This window comes from Anthonomus grandis, chromosome 1, assembly GCF_022605725.1.
Source record: "Anthonomus grandis grandis chromosome 1, icAntGran1.3, whole genome shotgun sequence".
NCBI classification, from domain to species: domain Eukaryota; kingdom Metazoa; phylum Arthropoda; class Insecta; order Coleoptera; family Curculionidae; genus Anthonomus; species Anthonomus grandis.
The window spans coordinates 12,318,030-12,340,415 of record NC_065546.1 but is presented as its reverse complement, the minus strand read 5'-3'; the positions used below and the strand labels follow the sequence as shown (position 1 = coordinate 12,340,415).

At 31.3% G+C, this 22,386-nt stretch overlaps 2 protein-coding genes across 2 annotated transcripts; one reads left to right on the top strand and one right to left on the bottom strand.

Moving 5' to 3' along the window:
* On the top strand, positions 1 to 21,958 carry LOC126742113 (sensory neuron membrane protein 2-like). Its single transcript, XM_050448709.1, has 9 exons — positions 1 to 332; positions 6,669 to 6,826; positions 6,937 to 7,081; positions 7,149 to 7,430; positions 7,484 to 7,728; positions 20,699 to 20,898; positions 21,380 to 21,501; positions 21,574 to 21,705; positions 21,768 to 21,958. Exons 1-9 carry the CDS (start codon positions 192 to 194, stop codon positions 21,939 to 21,941), a joined length of 1,599 nt encoding a protein of 532 aa, XP_050304666.1. The 5' UTR covers positions 1 to 191; the 3' UTR covers positions 21,942 to 21,958.
* LOC126742196 (uncharacterized) lies at positions 7,753 to 17,442 on the bottom strand. Its single transcript, XM_050448828.1, has 2 exons — positions 16,995 to 17,442; positions 7,753 to 8,088 (listed from the first exon to the last, which is right to left on the bottom strand). The coding sequence occupies exons 1-2, from the start codon at positions 17,305 to 17,307 to the stop codon at positions 7,796 to 7,798; spliced, it is 606 nt and encodes a 201-aa protein (XP_050304785.1). The 5' UTR covers positions 17,308 to 17,442; the 3' UTR covers positions 7,753 to 7,795.
* Positions 21,959 to 22,386: the final 428 nt, after the last annotated feature.

The following is a 22,386-nucleotide window of genomic DNA, read 5'->3' as shown; positions in this document are numbered from 1 at the left end:
TACGGAGGATGAACTTGTAATTGATGTTTCTTAAATTGGAATTTTTGTTATCTTCAGTCTTAATAGCTACACTTTAGGCAATGGTGTTTTTAAGGTAGCCTTAATGTTTGGTTGCCCAAACACTTCAAAAACAAAAAATTTGATCTGCTAATCATACATTTTTGTTTTCGAAAGTATCATATTATTTTAAAATGCAATTGAATTTGTGTACAAAATGTTGTTCTATAAGAATGGTGATATGCTGGACGGTCTTGACGGGTGTATTATTTGCTGGATCTCTTGTGTTAGCTTTTTATGGGATACCTGCAATTATAACAATATTAATACATGGGGTAAGTAACAAATCATTTTAATATCGCCCCTTATAAAATTTCTTTTTAGAATTAAAATTCGAGTGTTGAAGAAAGTTTTTATAATATGAATTTTTAGTTTAAGTTTTCTTATTTTTCAAGGTCATTAGTTTCTAATCTTTTTATAAGTATATTCAATCTAGTTGTTTTTTCGAATTCTTGTCTTGTCGAATTTTTTCGAAGTCTCCTCTTTTCAATATTTCGAAAAATATCCGAGGTCCTTTGGCTAGTAGCTTTTTAACTTTTTAGTATCATTACATGTTTTACATTTCTCACTAAGTGGTACAAGCTCTTAATACTTGTCTATTTAAGCTTTGATATTTTGATTGATGTTTTCGTAGAAAAATACTAAAAAGAAAAATATCTCATTATAGCTATAGTCTCGCCTCAACCTATAGCAAATAAAATTTTTGTTCCAATTAAAAATATCGAGACTTTTGAAAAATAGTCCAGACAATCGTCTAACTAGAGAATCTGTTTTGAAGAATCAATTGAAGAATCAATTTTGGTTGAGCTCTAGCCCTCTCACTGTAAAGCTAGTGGGAATTCTAATGTCGTATACATAAATAATGTGTAAGACATTTTAGTACCATTGATAGGCGTTGCGTAAACCAATATTTTTCTGAATTAACTATGTTTTTTGCCTGGGTTTCTAATTGAAGTTTCAAATGTTTCTCTTATTCTAACATCAACTCAATCGAATTTTTGGTTAATATGTATTTTATAAGTTTTAATTTGGTTTTCCTATATGTCTTACATTTTTCAGAATTTTTATTAAATGATTACATTTTCTAATAACTCTCTGTATGAGTGTTAAAGACTTTCCATGCTTTCTTCCCATGCATATAACATCATTTATTTTCTTATCTTATTCCTAATATTCCCGGCTAACCTTATTTTTCGGTTCAACTATACTGCAATGGGCTTTTGTACTCAGATTTTTAAGCTCTTTAAGATTTTATTATACCAAATGCCTTATAGGACCTCACTCAGTTAATTCATATACGGAAAATAATGGGAGTACGTGATAATTTTAAGTATCTGCTTTATTATAATCTTTGGTATTAAAACCTTTTTGATCAATGTTCCATGAACTCTTGGTGGTGCGTCGCCGAGCGGAACATAGGAAATCCCATGCCAATTTTAAGGGGGGTCAATTATTGGCTTTTCTGTACATTTTACAGAAAAAATGTAACATAACTTTTTGAAGAGACCAATCTGGCAAACCCTCGTGCAAAATTTAAAAACATTTTAATAAGCAAATCTTGAATTATTTAATTAAATGTAATTGCAAAATTACCAAATTTTCGGTTCAGGTAAAACCAGACATTAGCCGCCAGCAAACAATTTGTTATAAGGCTTTGTTAAATCTGACGTACAGCCGAATACAAGAAGTGTTTTTTTTTTCGTTTTATCAATCTCACAACCATACATTCGAAGTAAGACACGTTAACATTACTTTTTTATCTAAACTTTTATTTAATATAACGATGAAGTTAAACCAATAACAATTATTATTATCGATTATTAAAAAAATAATGCTATGCTAAAAAATATACTAATATATCTCTAAAATATTTTCAATTTATTTTCACATCAAGCCTATCTGGTCCATTTCAACCATTAAACCTATTGTTAGTAAATTCGAGTCCAAAGATATTGCAATAAATAATTGTAAATGTTTAACTCAGAAGATCGAAAATACATCCGAAAAAAGAGAGAACAGAACTCTTAATATTTTACTAAGTTTGGAAAAATAAAATAAAATAAAATAACTTTTTTAAAAATAATAGAGAATTACATAAAAACATCAATTAATCAAATGTTCAAACAACCCCCCATTAACAGCGAAACAATATCCTAACCGATCATAAAATTAATTTTGATGATAATAAAAGTTGATATTGAGAAATTTTATTACATTCTAACAAAAAAAAGCGTTTTGTAACTGGTTTAGATTCTCAAATTTTACACTTTTATAAATAACACTTTTTAAATGAACCCACAAAAAATAGTCATTCGGTGAAAGATCAGGTGACCTGGCTGGCCAAAGTATCTGGTACCGTTGTAATGTTCCAATCACGTAAGGTTCAAAAGGTGTCAAAAGAAACAACCTCATCTTTTGCATACGTATATTGTACCTCGACTGACTATCACTAGGCAGCCTAGATACCCCCAATTGGTGTTACAAAAGAATATTGCTTACAATGCAGTATTAAAAATTGACACACATTAATCAGTTACCTAATAGTAATCTATAGAATATATAGAGTGATTCAGATTTAGATAACTAACTCCCCTTTTTGAAAGAATGGACTTCATTTTTGGCCATAAATGGCGCCTTACCTTTTTGCTGAAGTTATTGTATAATTTGTTAAACAAATTACTATTTAAATTTATATTTTAAATAATGGATAAAAAATGTTTGTTTAATTATTTTTGTTTGCTTACTTGTATGGTTAAAATTTATTATCTTATATATTTTTTTTTTACGAATGCAATTTTGGTATCTTTTTGCTGATTAATTAATCTTTGTCACTAACCTAGGATAAGAATTAAAAGGTCTTTTACACCTTATAATTATATTATTATGTTTACTCGTGCATACCGGTATCACTATAGTTACTGTTGGATCGAGTTACACCATATTAAAAATATGCACTACACTCGCGTTTTTACTTATTTTAGTACCTATAAATACATTTACTTAAAATTATACAAAAAAAAAACGAAATTTTATTGAATAAATGATTGCAACCGATTTTTGTGTACACTAATTTCTTTACCATTTTCGTTTTTTACAATGCAATTTACCCCATCTGACCTTATCACTGAAAAGGGACCCTTGTACCAAGGATCAAATTTTGTTCTATTTTCATTAGTCAGCATAACTAGGTCTCCGGGTTTTAAATGCAAACTTTGTGTTTTATTTTTATCATATTGAATTTTACGCATTTCTTTGGATCTTGAAATAAATTCATTAGCGCGCTTACTCGCACATTGTAGCCTGTATCTTACTTCTTGATAGTACGCATCCATATGATAAACTGGATCGATTCTGGTACTCAAAAGAGCCTCATCGGTAACCGCCTTGCGTGCAAAGACTAGCTCAAACGGTGTATAATTATGATATATAGTGGGTGTTGTATTGGAGCAAAAACCGTAATATCTTATACAATCATCTCAATCCGTCTGTGCATCATTTATATACATTCTTACATATTCATTTAGGACTCTGCGGTTTCATTCGCATCCCCCGATAGTTTGGCTGTGATATGCGGTTGAAAACTTATGATTGATTTTCAAAAGTTTTGTTAACTGATCTAACACCTCATTCTTATATTCCGTTCCCAAATCAGTTCTTATTTCCTTCATTGGGCCATATATTAATATGCATTCATCCATTATTGCTCTTGCAACTGTGGTCACTTTTTTATTTGGTATTGGTACTACGATAATATATTTGGTAAGTTCACACTGTATGGTGACTGCATAAACGTTATTGTTCGCAGTTTTAATAAAAGGTCCAATAGTATCAATACACGTAATATCGAAATCTTTCTGAGGTGTGGGAGTGCAAACCATAGGTTCTATATGTGTAGATCTCTTTTTGTTTATTTAGTATTTTAGACAGCTCTTTACATACAAGGAAACATCTCGTGACATTCCTTTCCATCGGTACTCCATTCTTAGCTTTTTAAGCAATTTTTTCTGACCATTGTGTCCTCCAAAGAGTGGATTATCGTGATACTACTCTAACACTCGTGATTTTTCTTCTCTATTCTTAATAATTTGAGGATCCTTATATAAAGTAATACTTATATTTTTCAGTATAGATTTACCAACTTCTTTTAATTGATTTATCGTACACTTTTTAAAAATTTGGTCATTTATATTTAATTTTAAATATTTTAGTGTATAGTCACTAGCCATTTTTTCAAGCTGAGATAGTATTTTCTCTAAAGAAATGCTATCATTAAGTCATCTGTATTTTTGTTTCAGCGCTGAAACCTTTGTTACCCAGAAGTATCCTAAGATATTTGGGTCTAAAGTCAAACTTAATTATTGGAAGTTTATAAATACTGAAATTGTCTAAGGCCTCAAATATTTTTGGGTCTCGTTGCTTTATCGTGATGTTTTCTTCTCTTACTCTCTCAGATAAATTATTATCATGGTGTTGATTTCTTGTCATCAATCTTGTGACTGCCAAAATTTGTAAAGACTGATTTTGTAGATTTTTTAGATCATTTATACTTATTCTTGATAGTGCGTCTGCGCCAACGTTGTCTTTACCCTTAATGTACTGAACCTCAAAATCGTATTCTTCAAGGTCCAATCACATTCGTGTTAATTTTGATGAGGGGTTTTTCATTGAGAATAAGTATACAAGCGGCTTATGGTCTGATTTTACCAAAAATTTATTGCCATATAAATAAGGTCTAAAATGATTTATTGCAAAATGAATAGCCGTTCACTCTTGCTCAAGTGTAGCTTTATTAGCTTTGCCTTTAGTAAATGATTTTGATGCATATGCTATGGATAGCTCTTTACCATTAAATTATTGTGCTAAAATAGCTCCACACGCGTCCTTAGATGCGTCTGTTGTTACAATGAAATTCTTGCTAAAATCAGGATATTGCAAATTTGCGGATTAATTCAGGAATTTTTTAATTTTTCAAATGAATTTTGACAATCAGGAGTCCATTTGAATTCTGTATTTTTTCTGCTTAGCTTGTTAAGCGGTTTTGCAGTTTCTGCAAAATTACGAATAAACCTCCTGTAATAGTTACAAAATGCGACAAAACGTTTAGCTGGGTCGGCATTAGTTGGGATAGGATAGTTTTTAATCACATCGTATTTTGATTCATCTGGTAATACTCCTGAATCAGTTATCGTATGCCCAAGAAATGTTACTTCTTGCTGAAAAAATTCACATTTTGAAGGATTAAGCTTAAGATTGTATTTTCGACAAGCTTGAAAAACATCTCTCAAATTTTGCCAGTGATGATTTCGACAATATCCTATAACAATAAGATCATCCATGTAAAGAATTTTTCAGGTGTCAAACCTGCAAAAGCCATTGTCATCATTCTCTGGAAGCTGTTTGGACTTATTTTTAAACCAAATGGTAATCTTGTATATCTATAAGAGCCTGAGCTTGTACTAAAGCTGGTAATATCTCTTGAATTTTCTTGCAAGGGTATTTGATGAAACCCTGCTTTAAGATCTAAAGTAGTAAAATATTTAGCTCTCCCTAGCTGATCCAATATGTCATCAATTATTCTTGGCAATGGAAACTTGTCTGATAATATTTTTTTATTTAATGCTCTAAAATCTGTAACTAATCTCCACGATTTTTCTCCATTTGCTGACTTTTTAGGAACCAATAAAATTGGACTGTTGTATTCTGATGTAGAAGGTTCAATTATACCATTTTGTAATAATTTTGAACCTTACGTGATTGGACCAATAATATTGCCGTCAAAAGCATTTTCCAAACACTCTCTAACTATACGGGCATTATGGGCCGGGCAACCATCCATTTGGTACCAGATCGTTTGATGTTCCTAAACAACTTCTTCCAAGGCGGATCCAATTTAATTTTCAAATAAGTCCAAATAGATTTCAGCTGTTAGCTTATAGTCCATAAAAAAGGGTCCAATGATATGGTGTCCGATAATTATCACGAATACATTTGTTTTTTGGGGATATTGTGTCCAAGTATGAACAAATCGATGTTCATTTTCTTGTCTCCAATACCGGCAATTCTGAACATTTGGTTCATTGTTGAGGGTAAATGTACATTCATCGGTAAAACAAATATTTCTTAAAAAATGCCTATCATTATTTGCTCTTTCCATCATTTCAAAACAAAATGAATAATTCATACTTGTTTCCAAATATTGACTGTCACTGATTTATTGACACTTTTCCTCGCGTCAGTGACAATATTTATTTTACTGGTGCCCGTTTGGTTTTACCTGACCCGAAAATTTGCTAATTTTGCAATTACATTTAATTGAATAATTCAAGACTCGCTTATTAAAATTTTTTGAATCTTTGCACAAGGGTTTCGTAGATTGGTCTATTCAAAAAGTTATCTTACATTTTTTCTATCAAATGTACAGGGAAGCCAATAATTGACCCCCTTAAAATTTACATGGGTTTTCCTATTTTCCGCTCGGCGACGCACCACCCGGTGTAAATTTTGAAATCTTCCCAATTCCTCATGACTCATCTTAACGTATGAAAAGGGTTTGAGTGATAATATTATAGTAATAACAACATTGTTAGCGTAATTTTATTCTATTTTTGTAGCAAACAAGACTAGTAGAGGGCACCGATCAATGGGATAGATTTACCGAATTGCCTTTTGCGTTAAACTTTAGTATAAGATTTTTTAATGTCACCAACGCTGATGATGTGCTTACAGGTTCTAAGCCAGATTTAAGTGAAACACGTCCATATACATACAAGTTAGTTGAACTAGAAACATTTTTATGATTTGTTTACTTCTGAATGTATTTTGTGGCCTATTATATTTGCTGTGAGGGCGCAAAATTTTTCAAACTTTTTTACTTTTTAGGCTGAATATTAAACGAGAAAATATAAGATCTGATGACTCCGAGGAAGATAGTGTCACTTATAGCAGAAAGTTAACATTTGATTTCGATGCCTCGGGTAACAACACTGAAAATGATAAAATTCGTGTTATTAACCCCCTACTAATGGTAAATATACCTATTTTTATGAAAGTTAATTGTTAAAGGTATTTTAAACAATCGAAGTATTTTTTAGTCCCTTTTTCAAATGACTAGTGTCATAGAAAGAATCGCTGCGGTTGGATGTTTTGATAAAATATTGACACCAGCGGGTCTAGACGAGATATTCCTGGATACAACTGTGAAAGAATTACTCTGGGATGGCATAAAATTTGCCAAAGCTAATGAAGAAGGTCTTGGTGTGGCTTGTGGAATAATTAGAAATACGCTCATTACTCGTGCTAATAAAATTAGAGTTATCGAGGTGGAAAATAATGGAACCACTGAAGAGTATGCGAAGATTTCAATTTTAAATTTTGTAAGACTATTAACATTTACACTTATTTGATAAAATCAGCTTTTTGTTTATAGAAAACCTCGAACTATTTGAAAGAGTCACCAGATGGCATCTATACAATAAATAGAGGTATAGATAACATGACGGCTCTAGGAAACGTGATGAGATGGAATCACGATTCGAAATTGCGCACATTTGGGCATGCATCAGCTACCAATAACGAGACATGTCAAACTATACGGGGTACAGATGCTACCATTTTCCACCCAGGTATAAAAGAAAATGAGGACTTGTGGGTTTATAATACTGATATTTGCAGGTAAGCTTTAATTAATACACAATCTAAGAAAAAAAAACTTTTTATTATTTATTTATGCATAATTATTTTAAAAATACTTTTGCAAATTTTTCTTTAAGTCTTTTGGATTAGTATTAGGTCCGTGCCTCTCGACGGGTTGGCCGCTCTTATCGATAATGAACTTGGTAAAATTCCATTTTATGAAATCCCCCATAGTGCCTCCCAGTTTGTGCTTCAAATATTTAAAAAGAGGATGAGCGTTACTGCCGTTAACGTCTATTTTGTCAAACAAGTCAAATTTGACGTTTTTCTTCGCGACAAATTCGCAGATGTCTTCATTCGTTCCTGGCTCTTGGTTGCCAAACTGATTGCAAGGAAAGGCTAGAAATATAAATGTAGGTTATGTATTGTTAAACATAATATTAATCATTTACACCACTGGCCAATGTCTTTCTTGTATGGTAAAATATCCATGCAAGGCTATAAAGAAAGAACGAGTGTTTTGAAAGAAAAATGTTTAATTGATTGCCCGATTCCTCACTAGCGCTTGCCATCTAGAGGGGAGATGCTGGATATCTCGTTCTTCCGCACCCATCTGAGTTGGCAAGGCATTTATACGATAATATGAATAATGTTAACGTTGCTTGTAAAGGGCTTTATGAGTTTATTTATAGCTCCGCTATTAATTTTTTTATTTTATTACATCAGTTTTCTATGCTGGTACATTTACAAACTTAAAACATATTGTAAATAAAAAAAAATGATATGGAAAGTTTAAGGAATTTATTTTTAGAGTTTTTTTTAGCTTTAGATAAATTTCATTTAAAGATTTTAACACTACTTGCTATCAAAACTCATAATAACAAGATTTTTTTTTTAATTAACTGCAACGGACAAAAAACAGCTAATATTTATGTTTTTTTTTTCAAAATAATATCTTCAAATCGAACTTATGATGAGGAACTGTTTTTATGCTGTTTTTCATTCAAGCTTTGTTTCTTTGTTTATGTCTTCTAAATCTAATGTTTTTTTATATTTTTGACTATTGAAAGGAAAGTTACAATACAATACTTTAAACAAAGAATATTTAAAAAAATATATTCAGGTAGTCTACTTCAATAGTTGAATTTTCACTGAACGTTTACGAAGAACTTTTAATATTCTATAAATGTTGTAAGTTTCAGAGCATTTAAAGAATGATCTGCATTAGCAACATAAATATTGCTGGAAGATTTTATTGGAGCATATGATTCACTAAATAAAGTTTATTTATCACATGACTATTTCAAATAGCTGTTATTAGAGTTTCCTAAAAAATTTGCTGCTTTTAGTCGTTGATTGATAACGAAATATTCTCAGAAAGGTTTTGAGGTTCTTACAAAAAAAAATTGTTTTACGCGAATATATTTGACTAAGGTCCTTAACAATATTCCTATTATTTCATAAAAGATATTTTGCTAATAATATTAACAATAAAATCCACAATATTCTTAAGAATATTAAAAATTTGGTACAAATACTATAAGCACAGAAAACATTAAACAACACTATCCTATGTACCCAAATCTTTAGTCCAAAATTACGTTTTTACCCACATATCCTTTACTAAAAATTCCTCTACATTACGTTAAAACAAAAATGTCGGTTAACCAATTCAAAATATAAAAATTAAATATTAAGATTTTATCGTAAGTCCTGCTAGTTCGATTTTTTTCGATTCCATGTACCTACTTGCTTTGACTGTTGGTATTCTTGAAAATTTATGATTTCCATCAGGCAAAATTATTCTGAAACTGTTCCAAACATTTTTTAATTATTTTGGGGCTCTTTAAAAAAGGCCCAGCTTCCTGATCTTAGAAAATTGAATACATTAGAATAAATATTGGCTCCTTTGGATTGAGCTCAACATCTACACAGGAGACAGAGGGGATATTTTGTTGATAAACACGCTTGGTATTCAATGTTGCCAGCACGAACTTAATAAATATACCTGGACTGCTAATGCATATGGCCACAATACCCGCCATCTTTATAGTGGTTGTGTCCTTTTGATGTTGGTCACTTTGAACATTTTTAGTGTTACCAACAAAAAATATATTAAATAACGGTAATGAAGTTGACGATGCTGACGTTTGACGTATGAGTATAGCGGTTTGCCTAGCTTTTGGCGAATTGTATACGAAGATCATAATTTTCCTGGTATTAGGATTTGTAAGATCCAAGTTTAAGTTTAGACTTAAAGATTCAAGATTATCAGAATAATAAAAAAATATTTTAAAGTGCATGCAGCTAGCTCAAGTTAATTCAAACTTTGTCTCATTTTAGGTGAGGATTACTTTCTTTCATAAATTTTAAGGAAATTCTTAAAGAAGTACAAGAAAAATATAATTTTCTATTTTGTATTTGTAAACATAACGTCTCAAAAACTTTAATTGTTTTGTTTCCCTACAATTGGCACAACTGAAATTTATTAGAGTGACCAACATCGAAAGAACACGATCACTCAAAATGGCGGCCACCTAGTAGTGGTCATTTACTTTTCATTGAATTGGCAGTCCAGGTATATTTATTAAGTTCGTGGTTGCCAGTGATTACACGATAATGTTGTTTACTTTTGGATGGTGCACTTTTATTCGTACAATTAAGTAGTATTAAAAGGATGTTTTGAGTGGTTTCAGTGCGTTTTTTTAATTAATATGGCGACTAAAAATTCCCTTTTTGTTGAAAAATGATAAAGAAGTCTGAAGTGGGGCACATATATTGGAACAAAGGAAATTCAAATCGTTCCTTTCACAGGCGCGTTAGGTGTTAATGGTGTCATCCTTCTAGGTTATAATATTATAAAAGACGTATATTATAATCTAGCAAATTTATTGCTTATTCGAAATGACACAAAATTAATGTGTGCAAAAATGAAGGTAGTGTGTACTGTGTGGTCAATATCCAGCAACAAAAATCAAGAACGCAGCATATGTCGTTTGCCAGCAACATATTTATAGTCGGCGCCCATTATTATTTAATCAATATAATGCTCGTGTCTCCTGGAATTCCCAATGAGTTTTAATATTTGTTTGTTTAGATATTAACAATGGATAACTAAATCGGTTTACAGTGGGTATTAAGCGCGACAAACGAAAGTTTTTTTATTAAAAATTATTGAGTTAGATATTATAAACGGCTATAACTGCAAAAGGATAAGGCTAAACATTTTCCTTAGAGCTGTTATAAGCCATTTAATTTTTTAACAATTAAATAATTTTTTACCAAAAAACTTTTGTTTATAGAAGTTTGCAATTATCTCAAATGCGTTTAGATATTTATTTTAGAAAAAAGATTAATTCAAATCCTTTGGGAGCCTTTTTCATTTCTTTAACATTCGACATTTAAGTAATTTTCACAAAAAAAACATTAACCTGTAGAGGTTTATAACCACTATAAATCGATTTAGTTACTGATCGTTAATACCTGGACAAAAAATATTAAAATTTTTTGGGAATTTCAGGGGATACGGGCATTATATCGATTAAATAACAGCGAGCGCGGACTAGAAATAGGTGGCTGGAAAACGACATATGCTGCGTTCTAGATTTTTGGTTGTTGGATATTGATCGGGAGCTACCTTTACAGATCATAGAGAAAAATATGTAGAAAAACAACACATAGTGGCAACATTGGAGAAGGCATTGTAAACATAGGGATATTCTACGTTGCCAAATTGCTTTTTTTCATTAACTTTTTTGTCAGAAATTTTTTTTTATTCTGAAAAATTTGTTCTCACAGTATACATATTGTGTTATCCTGAGCTACGTATTACCCAAAATAATGGCCACACCGCTTGGTTGCGGCTTGCAGGCGGCGGAATTTTTCGTTTTTATTTTTTGAACCGGGAGTCAGCAGACCTCACTTTGCTGTATTATTGCACGTTGCATTAATAATTTTTGAGCGTTATTTTCGTGTTTTTTTCACAATGGCTGTTTATACCCCTTCCGAAAGAGTTCAACTAATTAAATGATTTTATGGAGGCAAATCGGCAGTACAATGTAGAGATTTATTTTCAGTGACATTTGAGAATAGACCGATTCCTTGTACAAAAACGGTTTTAAATGTGGTTACAAATTTTGAGACATCTTTTTGTCTTCAAGATTGTAAAAAATGCCAAAACGTCAAGAACCACCTGTTGAAGTGGTCCAGGATATAGAACGGCGAGAAGAAATGGTTTGCAGTACCCTAGAACTTGATTCGACACGGTCCACTAGAAGTGTTGGAGAGGAAGTGGGAATGAGCAATAAATCTGTTGCTCGTATCTGGAAAATATGGGTACAAATGTTTCAAGTATTCAAAAACTCAGGAAATATTTCCTGAAGACCAGTGGAGAAGAATGGAATTTTGTGAAACCATGATGGAAAAGGCAAATGAAAACGAATATTTTTTAAAAAATATTTTGTTTTCTGATGAATCTTCTTTTCCATTACATGGCAAACACAATATTTCCATTGTTCGTTATTGGTCTCAGAAAAACGAGCACAGAAGTTTTCAGTTTCGTACCCAGTATCCTCAGAAATTGTTATAGGGCCATTTTTTATTGATGACACTTTAAACGCCCAAAAGTACCTTGAGTTGCTGCAAAATCAAGTTCTTCCTGCCATTCAAATCCTACCTGATGTAGACCTGGGATCGGTTTATTTTCAGCAAGATGGCTGTCCTGCTCATAACGCGGCTAGGGTAAAAGAATTTTTAACAAATACTTTTCCTAATCGCTTTATTATTGGGACTGGCGATATTAAATGGCCTCCTAGATCTCCAGATTTGTCTCCAAATGACTTTTATCTGTGGGGCTACCTTAAGCAGACCATTTGCAAGCATGCATTTAGTAGGCCAACAAATTTAGAGGAGTTGGAAATAAAATTGTCGAAGGTGCCAATTCCATTTTACCTGAAACTCTTTTGGAGGTGCGAAATAGCTTTTACGATAGGTTAAGTTTTTATTTAGCAAAAGAAGGCGGTTTATTTGAGCCTTTTATTTAAAAAATGATATGTTGTTAAGTTTGTTTATTAGAGTTTTATTTCTGATTTTTTATTATATTTTTATCAGAGTTGATATTTTATTTTTTATTAGAATAACGCTTTAATTTTCATTATGCAAAACACAGCATATTAAACATTTTAAAATTACAATTCTATGCGGGTTTTACACCTTGTCATGTCTGTAAAACCCGCATTAGAATAAATATTTTAAAAATGCCTGGATTTTCGCGTAATATTTTGGAACATTTTGTCGCCAAACGACGCAGCTCCCACGAAAGTCAGATTTTTACTAATCCCCATAGAGTAATTAAAAGTATAGGAGGGTTCAATTCCATAGTAACAAGTAGGCACCATCTTCACCCTAAACTCGATTGCAGCATCACGGATGCGGTCTAACCGAACTAAAATAATTGACATTTGTCACAGTCGGTAAAATAGTCTACTGTAATACCGATCCATCATAGAAATGAAAGGCGTACTATTCAAAATTTTAGAATGGCGCGAAATTTTAAATTATTGACCCATTAAATCAATTTTTAACAGCGTAAAGGCTGTGAATCTCGATCACAAACTCTAAAAAATTATGAAATAGTGCAAGTGTATTAATTTAATTTTTGAAGAGGCTAAGAGTGATAATGTATGTAATTTAAGTTTATTTTTTACATTTTTTAATTAAATTCGTTCGTTTTTTGACATTAAATTCATCAAATTTGCTTTTAAGCTGTTAACCGGTCTCTTTCAGCTCCAAAGTCTTAAGATTTCGGACGAACTTCTACGAACTAGTTTAATATGGCCGCCACATACCATTCCCTTCGTCACCTCAAAAACTCTGGATTAATAGGAATCTTTGCTCCTAGGAGCACCTAGTTCCGGTTGCAGCAACGACTTTTCAATTAAAGGTCAATGCGAGTTAGGTGTTTTGACGTTGACACTAAAAGGAGTCCGTTCCTGAGATAAAAGTGCATACAGGAGTGCGTTTCTGAGATTAGGTAAAATATGTCTTCAAAAAAAAATAAAACATTCTTGGTCTACTCAGAAAAAATATTGATCAAGCATGGCGGTATGTCATGCTTTATGTGATTTTTGTTTACCAATGCCGGAAAATAAAATGAATAAAAGCTGTTCAAATTTTGAACCATCTTTGCCCAGCTTTTGGAAATATAAAGGACCGGAAATTCCCGTATCATGGGGATTTCATGCTAGCAGATAAAGACTTTTTCACTTCTGGTTCTATACTATTACCTTGTATATTTGTACTTAAATATTAATAATCCAGAAATCAGACCCTCGTCAATTTCATTTCAAGCTGTCACACTATCTAAAACTATCTAAAATTACTTAAAAATGTAATATATTTATTAGTTGATGATAATATATTTGATAGTTGACACTTGAATATTTAAAAACTCACCAAATTTTTAGATTAAGAATGTATTTATCATAATTAGGAGGTCTTCTCTTATCACTATGATATTAAGAGATTTTATTAATTTATAGTGATAAACCCTGATTTTAAGTTTTTAAGGCTTTAAAATCAATATGTAAAACCTCTTGCAACGAAAATGGTTACAAAAATATACTGACACGACTAACACTAGGAAGTCACCAATGTTAGCGTAACCGTGTGATGCCACCCTTCTAAACACTAAAAACAATGCTTATTTTATACATCCTAGTTATTTACAAAAAACATAAATAAAAATAAAATTAAACAAAAGTATTGACTGTGGAATGCAAAGGACAGCAGTACCCCCCTGAAAAAAATCTCTAGAATTTTAAAACTTTTTTAGTAACACAAAAATTTACATTTATAAAGAAATATTACCAGAAATTTTTAACGATCTTTCTTAGGGTGCGTTGGCTGTTCAATTCATTAAACCTATACTAAGAAATAAGATATGTATTTCTAGTTCCAAGATCTAAATAAGACCCAAAATGTAATCATTATCTCAACTTCTTTGGGATCATCTTTTCATCAATATATTGGTTTTTAACTGGGGATCCTTCAAATGTTAGTTGTAATGTAATTTATAAGACAAATAAACAATTGTATTGGAAGTTAACACAATTTTAGTCATAATTATTAAATTATTTAATTTATAAGCTTTGCAGATGATGGAAAGGTACAGTTTGGTAAAATTGATTACGATCATTCCATGAAAGTATTAAACGACTGTATTTCCAAGTTTAAGAAGTAGTAAATATATTACACTATAACCCTTACGCTGCCCGATGTCACAATTGTGACTTCCTTATTTACTAGTGTTATAAGGATTAAAAAATGTTTAATCTGGGTGGAGAACCGTGCAATGATTGTGAATAGTGCATTTATAGGTGTGCACGTGCAAATCGTTTATTTTGCCGGGAGTGCATTCTTGTCATAACATGAAAAGTTTCAGATTATTTTCAACAATGGCTCGTGCAGGTAGGTTATTATTTATTTATAGAATTTAGGGGAAAAAAGAAGTGCTTAATATTAAATGGGTATAATAAACTTCAAGTAAGTGTATTGTTTTCAGAGATTGAAAATATCTTTAAAATTGTTGATTCCAAGAATGGTTTTGTTATGTATATCACAATTGTGAGCCACGGGAGTGGTTTGGTTTTAATTAAGTTGGATACAATTAATTCTTTGTTACAGGAAGAAGTAAGGAAATTATTGATTTGGACTATCTAAGGGATGACGAAGAGGCATTGTTCCAATTTCTAGACGAAGTTGGGTCGGATTTAGAGTCCGAGGATGAAGAAGATGAGTTTAAAATTCACGAAAAGATCCCAATTGTAGCACCAAATGAAGCTGATAGCTCTTCAGATTCAGAAGATGATTTACCCCTCATACATTTCCAGACTCTCCAGTGGAAGCATGGAAACTTTAGAAGCAAGGATTTTCCTGTAAAAGAGGACTATACTCCATCCATCGTAAAAACTCCAAACGAAAGTTTTGCTAAATATTTGGATGATGATTTTTTTTGAGCCGCAAATTTCACTTCCCAGTATTTCTTGCAACAAAATGCAAAAGAAAACAACTTTACCTCTCAAGAAATAAAGAATTTTTTCGGAATGAATGCTTTGATGGGATGTATTAACTTCCAAGGATACATATGTATTGGAATGAAAAATATAAGTTCCCATTAATTGATGGGGTCATGACCTGACAAAGGTTTTACATGATACGTGTAAATTTACATGTCGTTGACAATATTAGCGTATCAGCAGAGGAACAAAAAAAGAATTGATTTGGTTGACAATAGATGTAAAGCCAAGGGATTGTTATAGTCAAATCCTTCGAAGCAAAGATATTATGGATCTTTTTGGAATTTAGACTTAATTTTGGGGAATATCTGATTGCCGGTACTAAGAAGCGTGTATTGGAGGAAACAGAATGCCAAGAAAATATAGAGGAAGAGACTAGCGTTGAAGGAAATTAAATAAAAAAGAGAAGAATGCCTTCCAGTTTGCCCTGTGCAGATAAACGCTTTGATGGTTTTGAACACTGGTCAAAGAATAAAGAAATGAAGAACCCAGTTAAATGCAGGTTAGAAGGGTGCAAAAGTCGGTCCAGAATGCGTTGCCTAAAATGTAATGTTTTTCTTTGTTTTATTTCATTCCATACAAAGTAATAAATTTTGTTTCACAATTGTGCTTTTCTAATGTTGGCTCCCTAGACTCACAATTGTGCACTCCCTAAATTCCTCCCTTAACCCTTTCGAATATTTTTTAAAATAATTTTCCGTACCTTTTGACCGAACTTTATCGGCGTAAAATAAATATAAACCCCAAACTCATTTTTTTTATCTCGGTACTGTAAGGGATAACAAAATATTCAACAAACTGATGTTTCTTTTGTTTTCATATTAAATTATGAACATTTTAATAACCCATTAAAATTAAAATCATTAAACTTATTATTTTTGTTTCTCGGTTTAAGTTTTCTTCCTTTAATAATTAAAATTTTTGTTGTAATTATTAAGATTTTCAAATTTTCATAACTATTTAATTTTTTGCAAACATAGTATCTATTTTCTTAATCTCTAATTATTTATTTATTCTCAATATTTTCTTATCTCTCACTAATTCATTTTTCAAGCATCAGGTTTTTTTAAACGAGTTTCTTTTTTTCAGGAGAACACTGATTATAGCCAGTTTTTTAACTCTACTAGTAAAAAAACACAAAATCCTTTCTCTATGAATATGAAAGATTAATGTAATCCAATATATAATTTGAAAAATTATAAATAAAATATAATGTAAAATATAACTTACCTAATATACACAAACCCTTGCTCTCATGGTAAGCGTCGTAAAGCTCAACCAGCTCCTTATAATTATTCGCAGTATATCCACATTGGGAAGCGACATTTACAATAATACAAACATGGCCCTTATACTTCTCCAAAGACACATCCTCACCTTTGATATTTTTAGCGGAAAATTCATAAATGGATTTCGCTTCTTTATAATTTTTTGGATTTGTTATCGCTCGATCAGCTGACGCAGTCGCCATTGGCATGATGGAGGTCACATACCCAACTGATCTTAAGTTCTTACCAAGATACCGAAGCGTTGATATAAACATTAAAATATTGATTTATCCAGTTTTTAAATATTAATTTTAAAGGTAATAATTTTTTTTGCTCTGTAGTTAATGTACTAAACAATATATCTTAATTTGAAGTTACGCCATCTGATTGTTTTGTTGACTTTAGTCTATAAATAAACAGTTATTTCTAGACATTCAAGTGACTCGCCTTAATGCTACCACAGTGAGCACATTTTTAACGTTATTAAGTGAAATGGGAAATACTCGTTAATTCTATTGAAAATAAAGTTTATAAACTGAATTAAGCAGAATGGTTATAAGAGATTACATTGAAGTTAAATTTCCCAAATCGTGTATATATTTTTATATTTTCCCAAAAAAAAGTTATCGACAAAAATTAAATTTGTGAAAGAAAATATGTAATATAAATCCATAATAAAATATTCCTAAAGCTAAATAAATGAAATCAGAATAACCCTTTTTAATAATAATAATCATAATAATAATAGTAATAATAATAATAACTTTTTTAATTACAACTAACTTATAATCTACCTTGCCTAGTTCTTATTTTATTCACAAATATAAATTTACAATTTTATTTATTTTTATTTTGATTTTATTAATTTTAGGTCACAAAAACATACTGTCCTCTGGGTTATATACTATTATTTAATAACAAAGATCAAAATTTCTTCGAAAATACTATTGAAGCCTTGATATAATTTGGTAAAAGCACAGTATACTATAACAACGTATAATGTTATAGTATACTGTGGTAAAAGACTGTACAGATTAAATACAGTGCTTTCATTTCAAAACGATCCACCCTTAAGAACTTAATTAGATATACAGGGGGACGTTTAATTATGCATTTACTGAAGTTCTGTCAATCACCTCCTTACCTCCAGCTAACCTCACTTTAATATGTCAAATGGGAACCCCCATCGTGTGATACATCATAGTAAGCAGCGTAAAATTCTCTATTCAACGGTACCAAAAAAAAAATGAAATCGGTAAATATGTAAGCAAATAGTTAGCGAAAATGTCTAGAAATAATGAATGTTTTATTTACGCCAAACTTTGGTATTTTAAATGAATACTTTTAGTGTGGTACCTACATCATTTTAAAATTCTTACATTTTTTGTAATAGATCATCAAAAAAAAAAAAAAAATACAAGCAATTTAGAAGTTAAAATGTGTGGTAACAAACAGTACATTTAGTTCAAGCAAATTATTAATTTTTTTTAAGTAAAGAATGTGTACCGTTATTTGCGAGAAAAAAGAGTGTCTTCAAATTTTTTGCAAAAATCTTTGCAGTCTTATAACTTTGTATGTGTATTCATTTCACTTATATTTTTTGCGAAACCTACCTAATAGGTACAAAAAAACACTGCAATACCTTACATTTTTAAGGCGATTTATTATTGTTAAAACTGTCAGTTTGACGCGTGAAATTTTTCAATTTTAGTTAAAACAGTGAGTTAATAAAATGGTGTATACGCTAGTCGAAAGAATAAAAATAATTTTCCTTTATGGAGCTCAAGATCGGTGTGCTCGCAGAACCGCGAGAGCATTTAATGAAAGGTATCAAGATAAAAACGTGAGCCATAAATACGTATTAGAATTGATACGAAAATTGTAGAGAGAGTTGTCGATGAAGCATGCTTAGTTGAAGTACTAGGACAATTTGCTATGGATCCAACTTTGTCTATACCAAAGGCCGCAAAACTAACAAATATTTCCACTGGTTCCGTATATAAAATTTAAAAAAAAATAAGTTCTTTCCTTATAAAATTCATATTCGTCATGAACTCGGAGAAGATGATTTTGATAGAAGAATTCAATTTTGTGAAGTGATCTGCCAGCGAATTGACGACGATCCCCATTTATTGAAGAACATTTGCTTCAGTGACGAATCGACCTTTTTTTTAAATGGCCTGGTGAACAGACATAACTGTAGATACTGGGATAATGAAAATCCGCATGTTTTTCGGGAAGGCCATACCCAATATCCCCAAAAAATTAATGTTCGAGCAGGAATTTATGGGAATGAAATAATGGGGCCATTTTTTTGGAAGAAAATTTGACTGGCGAAATTTATTTAAACCATTTAGAAAATGCAATATACGCTTCCATCATCCAATCTATGGAAAATCAAGTAGATCAACATGGTGCTATATTATTGAATGAAAATAATATACATTTTCAGCAGGATGGAGCTCCCGCGCACTACACTTCGGTAGTTCGAGAGTGGCTTGATGAAAATTTTTGAGAAAAGTAGATTGGCAGACGTGGTGTAATCGAATGGCCTCCGCGGTCTCCGGACCTAACCCCACTAGACTTTTTTCTTTGGGGCTACTTAAAAAGCAAAGTTTATAAAACCCTACCTGAGAGTATTAAGAATTTAAAAAATAGAATATTTCAAGAATGCAGAGAAATTAGTGGACAGACCCTTGCCAATGTTCGTAAGGAGTTTGAAAATAGGCTTTTTTATTGTCTTGCTAATAACGGCACGCATTTTGAACATTTAATAAAATAAATTTGTTAAACTAATTAAATTTGTTTTTCTATCCTACCGATTTACACTTTAATTGCTTCTTGGTCAATCAATTTTATTTTTTTTTACAACCATTGATAGCATAATGAATGCCCTTTAAAATAATGTATCACACCATGGAGTAGCCATTTGACATACCAAAGTTTGGCGTAAATAAAATATTCATTATTTCTAGACATTTTCGCTAACTATTTGCTTACACATTTACCGATTTCATTTTTTTTTGGTACCCTTGAATAGAGAATTTTACTTTGCTTACTATGATGTATCACACGATGGGGGTTCCCATTTGACATATTAAAGGAGGTGAGGAGGTGATTGACAGAACTTCAGTAAATGCATAATTAAACGTCCCCCTGTATATCTAATTTGACGTGTTATGTGAAACATGTTCATATTTCCTGATTCCAAACAAATCTCATATAAGAAGCTTCTACGCTTTCAATTCTGTTATTAGTCTCTGCATCAAGGCAAGATCGGTAAACAGGTGCACTGTAACTGGACGGAGGATACGATACGATAGGATCAAAGTGTCATATAAAATTTTTTAATAGCAACAGTCAAGAAATTCCGATGAAAATGTCAAGTTTTTTTTTGCTCCATAGGCTTTCTGTATGTTTAATGTAACATATTCTTGAAAGCGCATCTTCTGATGTAAAAATAAATCTAAACTCCTTAAATTGCTAAAAAATATTGAGAGTTATTAGTTTATATTAGGATATTAAGTACTAAATGTACGAATGAGTAAATTAACACTTTTTTTCAGTCTCTGTTGTTCTAAACAAAAACTAAAACATTCTGTACAAATTTTGCTTAACCACTTCTAAAATACATAATTTTTTCTATGTATAATTTTATTGTTTCAGAACAATTAAATTGGGGTACGTTAACTCAAACGAGACTTACAAAGGAATAACTGGTATCAGGTTTGAAGCAAGCAAACGAATCTTCAGACCTTCCACTCTTTTGGAGGAAAACGACTGCTATTGCTCCAAAGCTACCACCGACGAAACAGGAACGGCAAGATGTTATTTGGATGGAGTTTTTGATTTAAAACCATGCATAGGCTAGTTAATTTGATTTTTATTCAATTTCATATATTCTTCTTTAAAAGTTCATCATTCAGTAATACCCAATTATCATACAAAAATGTCAGCTACATCCATAATTTTTTGATAATCCTGCTTAAAATATTACAAATACTAATATAAATTAGACCGATTATAAGACTGGAACCTCACTTTCGCGATAAGCCTGACAGTTAGTTACATAGAGACATCCTAAGTCTTTCTTTAAGACTTCGCTATTTTCTATACATATTCTCCTTAAGGCTATAAACTTTTGTAGATTTTGCATTAGTAAAACAAAAAAATTGAGGTTTTTCTTTACTGCAACCTTAAAAAGTTCGCTTTCAGATTTCGAGATTTGCAGTTCTTAGTAAGTATCTCATCATTCGTCTCATAGCTCGTGTATTCAAAGGCCAATTAAAAAATACTATTAATAATTTGATTTTAATCTGTTTTTAATTTTTATTTTATATTTAATAGGTGCAGCGATTTTATTATCTCAACCACATTTCTTAAACGCAGATGCAAAATACTTAAATAATACTGGTCAAGGTCTCCAACCAGATCATGACAAGCATGGAATCTATCTTCTTATCGAGCCTGTAAGTTTTCTTATGATTCCTATTTAAGTTTAACTTTTAACACGACTATTTTCTTATCTTTGTTATTTGTAGAATACAGGAACTCCTCTTGAAGCTATGAAAAGAGTTCAATTAAACTCTGTGTTAAAAAAACAATCATTTTTAAGTAGTTTAACGCCCCAAGAAATGCACGAAGGAGTCTTTCCGATCTTATGGCTAGAAGAGGTAAAACTATTGTAATGTGTAGAATGCCTCACTTAACTTACTCAATTTTAAACTATTTTTAGGGGGTACAGCTGCCACAAAATCTTATAGATCTTTTAAATGACATGTACTCCACACCAGTAAAGATCGCGACCGCATGCAAATATGCATTGATAGCCACATTTGCTGCATTGTTTACTGGTTGCATGTTTTTGATTTTTAGAAAATCTTTCTGTAGAAATAAACACTCAATATAATATAGTCGCAACACTGATTTATTTTCTGAGTTTTTTGAATAGCAATAAGACCAATTTATTTACTTTAAGGGATACTCAAAGCTGGTGCAGAACGAATTAATATAAGATCTCTGGTGATATACAATGTAATCAAAATATTAGTTATTAGGTATTATTAGTCAGTATCAATAAATCTGTCTATCTATACCAATAATATTTTTTGAAATAATAAAAAAGTAATCGTAAATTAACTTTTCAAAAAGCTTAGCCACTATAGATAGTATACTTATCGGCTTATAATTTAGTAACGTCTTTCTTTACCCCTCCTTTGTATATTGGGACAGTCATTGCAGTTTTCCATTGCACTGAAAATTAATCACAATAAATATATGTGAAAGGATCGGCTAATGGATTTGCAGCTTAAAAAAAAATACTAGGAGGAATGGTAACTGGAAAAAAGAGGCAT

Bases quoted from the DNA above. Each gene is read 5' to 3' on its own strand.
- LOC126742196 (XM_050448828.1), bottom strand. From the start codon at position 17,307: ATGTTTATATCAACGCTTCGGTATCTTGGTAAGAACTTAAGATCAGTT. The intron at 8,089-16,994 runs GTAAGTTATATT...TTATATTTCTAG, and splicing joins CAAGGGTTTGTGTATATTAG to CCTTTCCTTGCAATCAGTTT.
- LOC126742113 (XM_050448709.1), top strand. From the start codon at position 192: ATGCAATTGAATTTGTGTACAAAATGTTGTTCTATAAGAATGGTGATA. The intron at 6,827-6,936 runs GTTAGTTGAACT...TTTACTTTTTAG, and splicing joins ACACGTCCATATACATACAA to GCTGAATATTAAACGAGAAA. The intron at 7,082-7,148 runs GTAAATATACCT...AGTATTTTTTAG, and splicing joins TTATTAACCCCCTACTAATG to TCCCTTTTTCAAATGACTAG.